The sequence below is a fragment of the Ricinus communis genome, chromosome 6, assembly GCF_019578655.1.
Source record: "Ricinus communis isolate WT05 ecotype wild-type chromosome 6, ASM1957865v1, whole genome shotgun sequence".
In the NCBI taxonomy this organism is placed as follows: Eukaryota; Viridiplantae; Streptophyta; class Magnoliopsida; order Malpighiales; family Euphorbiaceae; genus Ricinus; species Ricinus communis.
The window spans coordinates 25844173-25856700 of NC_063261.1; the positions used below are offsets into that span (position 1 = coordinate 25844173).

A 12528-nucleotide genomic window follows, 5' to 3' on the forward strand; every position below is an offset into this window, starting at 1 on the left:
TGGCATCAAATCACTGGAAAGATGTTGATAGGAAGCTGCACTAGCAGCAACAACGAGAAGGAACGACTCCTCCTTCAAGCTTAATGTCCAATAGTGAAATAGAGAGAGGAACATGTGCGTCGGTGAAGGAGGAAGATTTTAGTAACTAGTTGGTGAGTTGCACGGTGGAAATAGAAGAAATGGGGGAGGGACATGTGAGCAGTGGAGAGGGACAATCGACTCTCTTATTTCCAATAAAACTGTAGCCTAGAGAGCAAAGCTCAACTAGGGTCTATAAATCGAGTCTGGTCACTTAATTACCAATATAGCCGGTATCCAAAGAGTAGACCTGTTCATGGGTCGGGCCTGGACGGGCTCGGGCCGGGCTTGATCGGGCCTGACTTAATTTTGGAGAAGCCCGAGCCCGCCCAGGCCCGAGAAATTTTTAATATCTTAGAGCCCGAGCCTGAGCCCGAAATTTTATGAAAAGCCCGGCCCGACTAGGCATTAAACAGAGGTCGGATCTGGGCGGCTCGGATCGGGCCTGGGTGAGCTCGGGTCGGGCTTGGATGGGCTCGGGTCGAGCTTGGCTTGACCAAACTGACAATTCAATACAAATATTCAAAATTTAAACCTAATTTCAACACAAATATTCAAATTTTAAACCCAATAATCATGTTTATCATGATAATAAAGATACAAATATCAATTAATATTTTTAACCATCTAAATAAAACTCTAAAAACTGAAATAAAAGAACAACAATATAGATGAAAACTCCTTCAAGGCATTTAAATTCACATTTCCTACAAAACAAAAAATATTTAAATTAATAAGTATTTTATATAAATAAAAATAACTAGTAAGCTAAATCAATATGTAAACAATAAACTTACCTAAAAATCCATAATTTCAGCTTCTTCTTCGCCATCAATATCACTAATATCATCCTCACTTGAGCTGTCGAATTCAAATTTGGGTGTAAAATCACCTAGACAAAAATTCACAAAATAAAAATTAGTCAATTATAAAACTTAATTTTAAAAATAAAATTCAGAAAATAGATTGAATTATAAATAAACAACTTTTATTACCTTCTGCACGAATCCAATCCTTGAGACAATTTAAAGCTTGAACCGTCTTAGAATTAAGAGAACTTCTAGAAGCGGTAATGATGTTATTTCCAATGCTAAAAGCGGATTCTGAAGCAACACTTGTAACCGGAATTGATAAAACATCGCGTGCCATTTTTGAGAGTTCGGGATATCTCATTGAACTTTTATTCCAAAACTCCAAAACATCCAAATCTTCAGTCAAATTATGAGTTGGTTCCTCAAAATAAAGATCTAATTGTGACTTACCATGTGTGGTAGTTGTTTCACCCAAAAACTCTTTGTAATCTTCAAATTGCTCATCCCCCATGTCACTGAGAAAATTGCCACCACTTGATGGTTCCTCATTTGAAGTTCCAACACTAGAACTAGTTTTTTATCTATACTCGTCAAACAACTTATGAAGGGTAGTCACAACTTTCTCTACCATCTCATCCATTTTGTCTTTCCCATATATTTTTCCATAACAATACTTCAAGAAATTTATTTTGCATCTAGGATCTAAAAGTGCAACACAACTCAAAATTCCATTGTAATTAGCCCAATATTTGTCAAATTTAGGTTGCATAGCCTTAGCAGTATTGCATAGAAGGTGAGATGGCTCATTTGCAACTTCTAATAACTTTGAATGGATTTTCCACACTCCTCTAAAAAATAAATTTGAAGTAGGAGTGTTATGAGCCGAAAACATAATTGTCACTCCATAAAACACCTTCAAAAATTTATGAATCATAGAAATATGTTTCCATTCAATTTCTGAGATTTCATAAGATCTAAGTACATGACTTCTACTCCCAAAATAATCAAACACATTCTTGTAGTAAAGAGCATTATCAAGCATTGTATAAGTCGAATTCCATCTCGTAGGACAATCAAACCTAAATCTTCTCCTAACATCTAAGTGAAAACTTTTCTTTGCAACATCAAAAAACTTTTTTCTACGTACCTGTGATTTATCAGTATACTTCATAATTTCTCTGATCTTATTAATGATATCACTGATACTATCCAAACTTGATTGTACGATTAAGTTTAAAATATGAGCACAACAATGGATTTGAAAAAACTCTCCATTACATACGAGAAACTCTTTTGTTGCGAGACGACCATTAAGGATAGAAATCATAGTATCATTGTAAGAAGAATTATCAGCAGTGATTGAGAATATTTTATGCTTCAAATTCCATTGAGATAAAAAAAAGTCAATCTCATCAGCTATGCACAAGCCGTCATAAGGTGGAACTAATGCTCTAAATCTCAAAATTCTCTTTTGTAGTTTCCACTTATCATTAATAAAATGAGTAGTAATGCAAATATACTCAAGTTTTATATGTTGACTCTTCCAATTATCAGTTGTCAAACAAATTTTACCAGGAGCATTGAAAATCATTTCTCTAAGTTTATCCCTTTCTTTCACATACAAAGAAAGAATGTCTCTTTTTAGAGTATGCCTACTATATACTCTAAATTGAGGACACGCCTTACACAACATGCGCCTAAAACCCTTTTCTTCTACAATAGTAAAAGGATGAGAACCTTCAACAACAAACATGCTAATGCAATGGCGCAATCCATCATGATCAAACTTATAATTCTTTATAGAATTACTCCCGTCACTTAAAACTTTACTAGCTATAAGAAATTGTTTAATATCTGCATTTCCAAGTTTTGTGCATTTAGTTAAATGACGCCTTAAATGTGATGTTCCATTTTTTGCAGCAGCACCCAAAATAGACTTACAGTGCTTACATTTCGCTTTGGCTTCATCTCCATTTGTTTCTTTTGCGATTAGCTCAAAATGTTCCCAAACAACTGAAGTAGTCTTTGCTCGCTTTTTGGAAACTTCATATTCTGCAAAGCCATCCTCAATGGGCTGTTTATATTTGTCATTTTGGGGTACTATGGAATTTTGTTCCTCAGCCATGAACTAAATTTTAATCTGCATTATAAAAAAAATATTTGTCAAATGTAATATAGGAATAAGGTTGGATATTTACATTGGAAACACAAAGTAAAGAATAAATACTCTAATCCGTATGTGAATGGCACTTAGATGGGAAAAAACCATGTTAGAACCAGTTTATCATAACATGCATCAGAAATACAAATTAACATTTACAAATGTGCGAAGGTTCCACGTGTTCATCAACAATACTAATGTGAATACAAAATTTAAACAAAACAGTCACCATATTCAAAGAAGTCCAAAATCAAACAAACAATAACAAGATGGAAGAATAGCCATCTGGGTGCATCACTCCTACATCTCCTGTGTAAAACCACCCATCGTCTTTCAAACACTTTGATGTCCCATCTGGGTCTTTCAGATAACCCATCATCACACAACCACCTCTTAACACTATCTCACCTAGTGATAATCCGTCCCTTTTAACACTCAGTCCCGTTTTTGGGTTAATCACATCTATCTCTGTGAACCCAGTAATTCTCACTCCTTGTCTTGCTTTTAATCTAGCTCTTTCACTTGCTGGTACCGTGTTCCATTTCGATTTCCAAGCTCACGACACAACGAGTCCTACCGTTTCTGTTAACCCGTACCCATGACTCACCACAAAACGACTGACTTGTAAGTCGAGAGATATTAAATAGTAATAGTAATGCCTCAAGAGAAAGCTAGAGTACCTTTCTGGTGCAGTAGAAAAAATATCCTCAAGTTCTGCAGGTCGAACAAATCGTAGATTCCCCTCAAGAATTCGATAGTTTCACCTGTGAGCTCTACACTCTACAACAAATCACAACTAAACATAAGTAATTTGAACAAGCACCCTGTCCAAAGTCACAGAAGGACTGGTAATATAGCCAAATAAAAGCATACAGTGTTAGTAACGAGAGCAAGTAGAAGGTAATTGCTGAAGATGATAAAACATATGACTGAAGAAGCCGGTGAATAAGAAGCCAAAGCCGGTGAGAAGGATTTGGTTGGATGGAGATGGAGACGGAGAAGGAGCCACACTTGGGCTGTATAATTGAAAGGAGAAGGAGGCGGTAAACAACATTGCAAGGAGCCGAATTGTTATATTTAGATTTAGGGTTTTTTTTCTTGATATATTATTAATAACAATAAAATTATAAACAGAAATAATAGGTAGTCAAGTGGTATATAACACTTAATTATAAGTGAAGGTCATGAGTTCGAGTCTCAGGTATGACATTTTTGTTTCTAACTAAATTATACATCAGGCCGGGCCGGGCCGGAGTTGGGTTTTTATATAAATCCCAAGCCCGGCCCTAGGAGTACGGGCTTTTTATGGGTTCGGGCCGGGCCGGGCTTGTACACAAAAATCGTTATCCAAGCCCAGCCCGAAGAGTGCGCAGGTCTACCAAAGAGCGATGCTCGACTAGGGTCATTTCCTCCGGCGAGTCATAATTTTTGTAAGCCCAGAGAGTGATGCTCGACCAGGGCACATCAATAAATATTATCCTGTTACGTGACTCTGATTTATACTTGTGCTCATGCGGTCCTGATGCAAACTATTAGGTAGCATGTTCTATTGCCGTTTCATCTCGAGTTATAATACAATCTTAGCATCAATAATATAAAAATAACATAAATTACAAACAATTATAGAATTACTCAGTTTAATATTAAATGCTAAAAATGAATAACATCGGTTTAAATAAAATTATGATTATATGCAATATTCATAATATTATAATAATAGTGATAAAATAGTGGCAATTAAGATAATAATACTAATAATAATAATAACGATGGTAATAATAAAAAATAGTAATAATAATAATTAAATAACATTGGATTAAATAGTGACATGACACATACATTGTTGATTATACGACTTTAACTTACAATTTTAAATCTTCCAGGTATAAAAGAGATCAATTCTGTTGAATTTTCTTTAGCTGCTCCTATGCAATTTTTAACTTAAGAATCTTATCATTAGGTCATTAATAAAATACCTCAAATTAATCGACATGATTTAAATATACAAATCTTATAAAATTAAAATAATAATTTGGATGATTTCTGTCTACACTTCAAAATTTATTGAAAAGTAAATTATTAAGCTTTTATTTAACTGTATTAATCTAAAACAATAATAATAATTTAAATGTATTTTAGATATCTAAATCTAAATAAAATATTTAATATTATAATTTCTAAAAGTAAAAAAAAAAAAGTTTAGATCAGAAAGTGTTTATTATTTTTTTATCTTATTAAGATAACAAAAATCATTAGTATAAGATTCTTTTCAATAAACTATTATACTTTTACAATATATGAAAATTGATGTTTGTAATTTAGTACTTGCTAATTTAGTACTTGCAAGTCCACAAATCATTCTTATAGTAAGTGGTAAATTCATTTCGAGTTCGGTCTCTCAAGAAATTGTAAGGCCACTATTATATGAATTAATTATTATATAAAAACACTAAAAATAAATCTAAACACTTTAAACAAAAAAATTAAAAAAAATATAATATTCATCAAAGAAATAAAATAAACTATAAACTAATTATGCAACAATATGATTTATGAAAATTATACGTAGTAATCCCTTTGTTTTATCTTTAAGCATAAATCTAATTAATGAGATGGTTATGTTCCTTTTCCTTTAATTACTAAAGCTATTGATCCAACTTAAAGTATCTTATACTAATATAGATTGAATTAAATATGATGTTTCTAATACATTTAACCTAAACATTTTATAACAATTATTATTATTAAATTAATATGATGATAAACTAACAATAATAACTGAAACTAATAAAAATATGATGATAAAGAAATCATTTATCAAATAAAAGATAATAAGGTTTATATACAAGTAAAATAGCTAAACTAAAAACTTAAGAAACCAATGATCATGGTAATTAAATAGTCAAACATAAAAATAAGACTAAAAATAAAAGACCTCTCTAAATCCATAATTCTTTAAGGTAGAAAAATATTTGATCCTCACTTTTCACTTATTGAAAACCTTCTTTAATCTGTTGAGAGTAACAAAAACTAAAGCTAAGTTTTAATGAAAATGAACTGTAGAGAGAATTACAAAGAGAAAAATGATAGACAGATGCAGATGAGAGAGGTAATGAAGAAGATACTTCCTCCTTTTCTTTAGATCTAAATCTGTAGAAATATATATAGAAGAGTCCTTATTAAGATAAGTCTTTCTAAAGATACGCAATACCCAAAATAAATCTATTTAATTGATAAAACTATGTATATCATCATTATTTCCACTATTATTCGGCTAGGTCTCTACTCGTCTCGCTTTTGGGTCTTGACACAAACATGTCCAATTAAGCTCATTTTTGATATTTTTCTCCAAATTTTTACTCTTTGGACTAATATTACTTGAAAATAGACAATAAAATTTAAGTAAGGTATAAATACGTATTTCTACCATATTATATATAGAAAATATATCATTATAGCTCTAAAATATCCTAAATAACTATATATAATTTGGACTTATTAGAAATTTTAATTTTTTTAATAATATATTAAATTTATTTATTGCTAGTTATAAGAATTATATTTAATAAAATTATATTTTATATTAATTTATTAAATATTTTTATGCTATAAATTTTAATAATAATAATTCACACACGTATTTAGAGCAGTGAATCCAATAAAAGTCGAACACTAAAAAAAGGGTACGGTCTGCACTAAAACTTGTAAACACACAATCTCATACTATAAAATCCTTTCTTCTTCAATACATGAAATTGATAAAATCTTGTACATGATAGACATATTACTTTTATATTTTTATAAAACTAAGATGGTGTAAATCTCTTCAAGTGGTATTTTAATGCAAATTTTAAAAATAATATTAAGGTACATAAAATTTGATGTACTATCTTTTTTCTATTTGCTTTTGGTTTTGATATTCTTACAAGATTATTGCATTTTTATAATAAAAATTATTTTAATTTATTGAAAATATAATAAAAATTGAAGTGGAAACATACATGAGAAGAGCAATGTCGGCAGAATCCAAGAGTGGGAAAATTGGAGTGACAACGTGGGATTGAGCCACTTTGTACGGCATATACCTAACTTCATGTGTGCCCTTATGTTGTTTTCATACAATTATTAATAAAATGAAAAAAAATAATTAATATTTAAGTTTTTAGTTAAATAAATAATTGAAACTTACTAATAATTAAGGGGTTTAATTTAATTTACACATGTTTGCACGTGTGAATGTTTGAACAAAATTAGTGAATGCATTATGGTTGAATCCAATAGCTTGGTGGCAAAATTATTAGTTATATGATATGGACTAATGATTAGGTTAAATTAAGTAATTCAATATTTTCTTAAAAAAATATTTTAAAAAATTTCTGTCAAGAAAAGACATTAAAAGTATTTATAGAAAGAAAATGTTAAAGTTGAGATTTAATATTTATAATTTATTTTGATCCATTTTAAAAATATAATTTCATTAGCTTACAAAGTTATTTAAATAACAAAAATAGTTAAAATACTTCTCAACGAGTAATATCAATTTCCTCCAATAAGTAATAAGATTATATACAATTTATTACCAAGAAGGAGAAAAAAAAAAAAAAGAGAACGAAAATAGAGGTTGGACGTGCGACAAAAGAGAAAGGCTGTTGTATATCTTTTTTTTTTTCATATGTTTTGCTTATTTAGTGATTCTATTATTTTTTTCTTTTTTTTTTAGAAAAATTCTATTAAAATTTGATCGATTAAATTAAAGGAAAAGAATATTATTACTCTTTAGGATTTTTATAATTTACAAGTCCAATCTTATATTTTTAAAAATGAATTAATGATCCTTTAACGTTTGCTTTCTTCAACTATTATTACACTCCATCTATTGTTTTTAGTCAATTTGGCTAAAGCACTTAATTCATAAAAAAAAACATTTCAATATAGTCTTTAAATTTATTATTAAGAATTAAATTCATCAAAAATTTAAATTTTATTAAATTAAATAAATTTAATTTTAGAATAATCTCATTTAAATTTTTAATGAAAAATAATTAAATTAATATTTTTAACTCTAGTTAGTAAGCAAAACTCTCAAAATTTTAATTTGATGTTTTAAGAAAAAGAATTTTGCTATTCTTTTTCCCACTTTATTATTCAATTCATTTTATTTTTTATAATTATTTTCTCATATTTTCTTAATGAAAAAAATACACAATTAAATAAAGAGAAATATTTATTATTATAGAATAAAACTATATCATTCTATAATATGACAAACCAAACAATATCGTTAATCGTCAGCAGCAACGTCACTCATTTTTCGTCGCCAGTAGCGTTGAGTTTGGATAGATTTAATTTTTCTATTGTAATTAAATTAGAGAATCTAAAACTATAAATTTTAATTATTTCTTCTAGAAATTAAAGTTATATCATTTTAAAAATAAATAAATTAATTAAATTAAAGTTTGAATAAAATTAATATTTTTTTAATAAGTTTAAAAACTAAATTGAAAATTTTAGTTATCAATTAAGTCCTTTAACTAAACTAACTAACATAAAAAGCAACAAAATAAAATAATAATTGACTGAAACAAACATTAAAAGCTTTTAAGAATAAGAATTTTCCCTAAATTAAAACTGTATTTTTGAATTGTTTTGTTATGCCTGCATGCGCTATTTATTCAAACTTATATTGCTATGGTAAGGGCCTAGCGTTTGCTTACAATGCATTATTTATAAGCATTTGTGTAGAATATATTTGAGACACATTTATATTTGAATATCTTTATATGTTTATTTTTATCCATTTAATATGGACACATTTTAAATACTTTTAGAATATGGCATGATAATGTCGAAGTTCTAGTAATTAGAGAATATAAGATACACATATCAAAATTATTTATATATAAAGGATTTAATTGAATTAAACTCTATCTATATAAAATATATTAGTTTTGTTAATATACCATTTAAATCTAAATAACTTTATATTTTAATATTTGTAGAAATAAGTGTGTCAGAGTTTCCATATCGTATTGAATCCAAATCCATACTCTTATAATTTACATGTACTTAATTGAAATTTATTGAAAAATTTATTTTATTTATAAATGTATTTAAATGGATTTTATTTAGAGACGAATTTTTACATTTGATATATTAAATGTTAATTATAAAATTCACTTTTAAATGTCAAATATTGTATGTATGATAAACCGTAATAAAAAACAATTTTTAGAAAGAAAATATAAGAAATAATTTTAAAAAATAAAACAAAATAGTGAGATTAAAATCTCATGCAATATATTAATTTATATAATTTAAAATCTTTACTCATCTTATTATAATTCGATTATTATAATTAATTCTATAAATTTAATATCCTAAATAAACTATTATTTTCTCTAAATACATAAATTTTGTGTTTGGTGAAAATAAATTCTGTAGAACTTTATGTATTTTATTGTAATAAAAAACAATGTAAATATAATTACTAAATAAACTTTAATTTAAATCAAACATATATACTTTATTTCAGAATTAACAGCTCCTAACAATGGGACACCCTCAAAAATCTTGATAAAGCAGTTGCATTAGGGAGATGAGCATCAAATGAAAGTAACTTCTTAAGATTGAGAATTAACCATGCGAAAATTGAATTTGTAATTCAAATTATAAAATCAGGAAAAGAAAAAAAAGAAATGAAAATAAACATCAAAATAAATTGCAAGAGACAACAGGAAGTTTTGTCTGAGTTTTAAAAATTGGTCCCTGTCAAAGGCCCACAAAGAAAGACAACCCCAAGACAATAACTTATAATTTTGGACAATTTCTTCTTTGTGAGGCTCCATGTATTATTGTCAGGATATGTGGTGGTGTTAACACTAAGCAAGCATATATATAAGGTTGGATATTCAAAAACCCCACCAGCAATATGTTGAAAGGTTACTTAATAAATTAAAATGTCAATAAAAAAATAAATTTAATTTTACTTAGTTTGATGAATATTAAAAGAAAAAAAAAAAATAGAATCAGTACCTGGGTACCTTGTTTCTTTGATTACATTTTCTAATCAATTTTGGTTATCATTATTTATCAAATAATTTTTGAATTATAGATAAAATTTCAGAAAAATATTTTTTTAAAAATTTATATTAAATAAAAGTAATCGAAATGAATATATAAATTGCTGCGACATTCGGACGATTTTTAATTTTTTCAGAAAATAAAAGAAAAATAATAATAAATGGTAGATAAAATGGACAAAAATTGGTGTGTCCTTATCAATGTTGGTCTTTCACTTCCAACTATTTCTGTCTCTAAGTCTCTTCAATCCATGACCATTTGTAGCCTACATGTCTTGTTAAAAGGTCTTTTTCTAGATGCTCTGTTGTTGGAGGAGATTCTCCAGAATGTTTCTTTAAGGTAATGATAAAATTGTTTTATTTATTTACTTAATTTTTCCTTTTCTTTGTGAGAGATTAAATAATTTTGGTTTTGATTTTTCTAATTTAGGAATTTATATTATAGGCACAGAAAATTTCCCACTTGGATTGCACTATTGGAAGATAAAGTCGTACCATTTTTGTTATGCCAATTCCTTGAGGAATTAAATTGAAACAATTGACATCATTTCTTGGAAAAACCAGTGGTGTCCACTTGCTTGCTTTATTTCTTTTGAAGATTGGTGCAATGTCCATATAATATCAATTAATCTTTGGACAAACATTTAACAGAAAGAAAGGTCAAGCAAATGCTACATTTCTAGTGGGGTTAATTTCATTAATTACAGTGACAACAACATTAGTATTGATTTTGTTTCTATACATGTCATTAAGTAATAAATGGTTACTTAGTTTGGTAATTAAATGAGATTATTTTAAGGCTTTTACTAAACTCAACCAATGTGTCAAATAAAAATACCTCACAAACCCAATATAAAAACATAAAAGTGGATTCAACTGATATATTTTTGAAGGAATTATTTATGTTTGCACTAATGGTATGATCAACTTTATTTCTATTTCTTTTGCATATTAGAAGTAAATTTTGGTTATATTCCAATTGCAATTTCAGTATATTATACAAGTAGTAATCAACTCTTTGAGATCTATGGAGATTTTCTTAAACTTATGTTAAGTTTAAAGTGTTAGGTAATACTTAAAATGGTACGGTTAACTTAATTTAATTAAGATTTTGAATTTAAATTTTAAATAAGTAGCTGTGTTAAAATTTTTAAAATAATATTTTATAACACGTAAGAATTATGTCTAGTATATTCTAAATTATTAAATAAAAAAATATTAATATTTAATTTTATGTAAACTTATTAAATATCATATTTATTCTTTTGAATATATTTCATAAATTAATTAACAGTGTACAAAAACAATTCCATATATACACAAACAGATCTATTAAGTTGTGATGAGGTGCCGAATGATTTGGCTTTTACATGCAACTCATGTAATTATCATCATTAGCTTGTCCTTAATCGCAATGTCACCATCCCCATCCATCACCAACTAAAAATTCTCCTAATCAAAATTAAGAATCATATTAACAATAATGATGACTGAGACCCAAAAACAAACTCAATTAGTTAACAAAATATTCTTATTATTTTATTATTATATTAAACCCTAATTTCAAAAGGACACATATGTAATTTGAATAGTTGTTTTCTGATCCTCTTATAACCCTAAGTACAATTACTATGACCAAATCTTGTCCCCCGACCAAGAAATCAAAAACACACTTTAACAAATAAGATTAGAGAAGAGAGTTTTTGGTGTTGACCAATGATTATGGTTAATTAAACTTAAACTTAATCTTAAGATTAATAATAAGTTAATCTTAAGAGACTTAACCATGGTTAATTCCGAAAAGTTAGGGCTTCGGTCTATCTATATGAACTTAACTGTGGTTAGTCTTACCATTAGGGTTTGCCTTGATTTCAGAGCTGAATTACTCGTGATACTTTGACAAATATAAAGCCAAAATCTCGTTTTTGTGGATTATGTAAATTTTTTATTTCTTTAATTAAATTAACGATTTGGATGCTTCTGTTCTAATTTATATATTGAGGACTAATCCCACTTGCTGCTGGTGTCGCGTGTGTTTCACTTTTAGACGATTTATTTCTATTTTTAAGTGTGTGCATTAATTGCTGGTCTAGTTTTTCATAAGAAACAAATGAGCTTAAATCACTTATTTTGTATGAATCCGTCACCTTATTCATTAATATTTGAATAATATTTATATATATGAATATTTTTAATTTATTTTCTAAACTCTTATCCAATAATATTTGTTAAATTCTAAATTGTATAGTTAATATAATTTCAAGACAAACTATATCCAGTAAACACCACTTTAAATGTTAATTTGATTAAAAATATATTTTTTAATTTATTAATTAAACTCAAATATAAGATAGAAGAGTAAAATTTATAAATTTGATAATTGAATTGAATGATTTAT

The 12528-nt window shown here is 27.7% G+C and overlaps 1 protein-coding gene across 1 annotated transcript; it reads right to left on the reverse strand.

Annotated features, from left to right (window-relative positions):
• Nucleotides 1-1467: 1467 nt before the first annotated feature.
• Nucleotides 1468-3015, reverse strand: LOC125370327 (zinc finger BED domain-containing protein RICESLEEPER 3-like). The gene has a single exon (XM_048375363.1). The coding sequence runs from the start codon at nt 3013-3015 to the stop codon at nt 1468-1470; it is 1548 nt and encodes a 515-aa protein (XP_048231320.1).
• Between the last annotated feature and the right edge of the window lie 9513 nt (nt 3016-12528).

Excerpts from the sequence above, each read along its gene's own strand:
- LOC125370327 (XM_048375363.1), bottom strand. The coding sequence starts at position 3,015 with ATGGCTGAGGAACAAAATTCCATAGTACCCCAAAATGACAAATATAAA.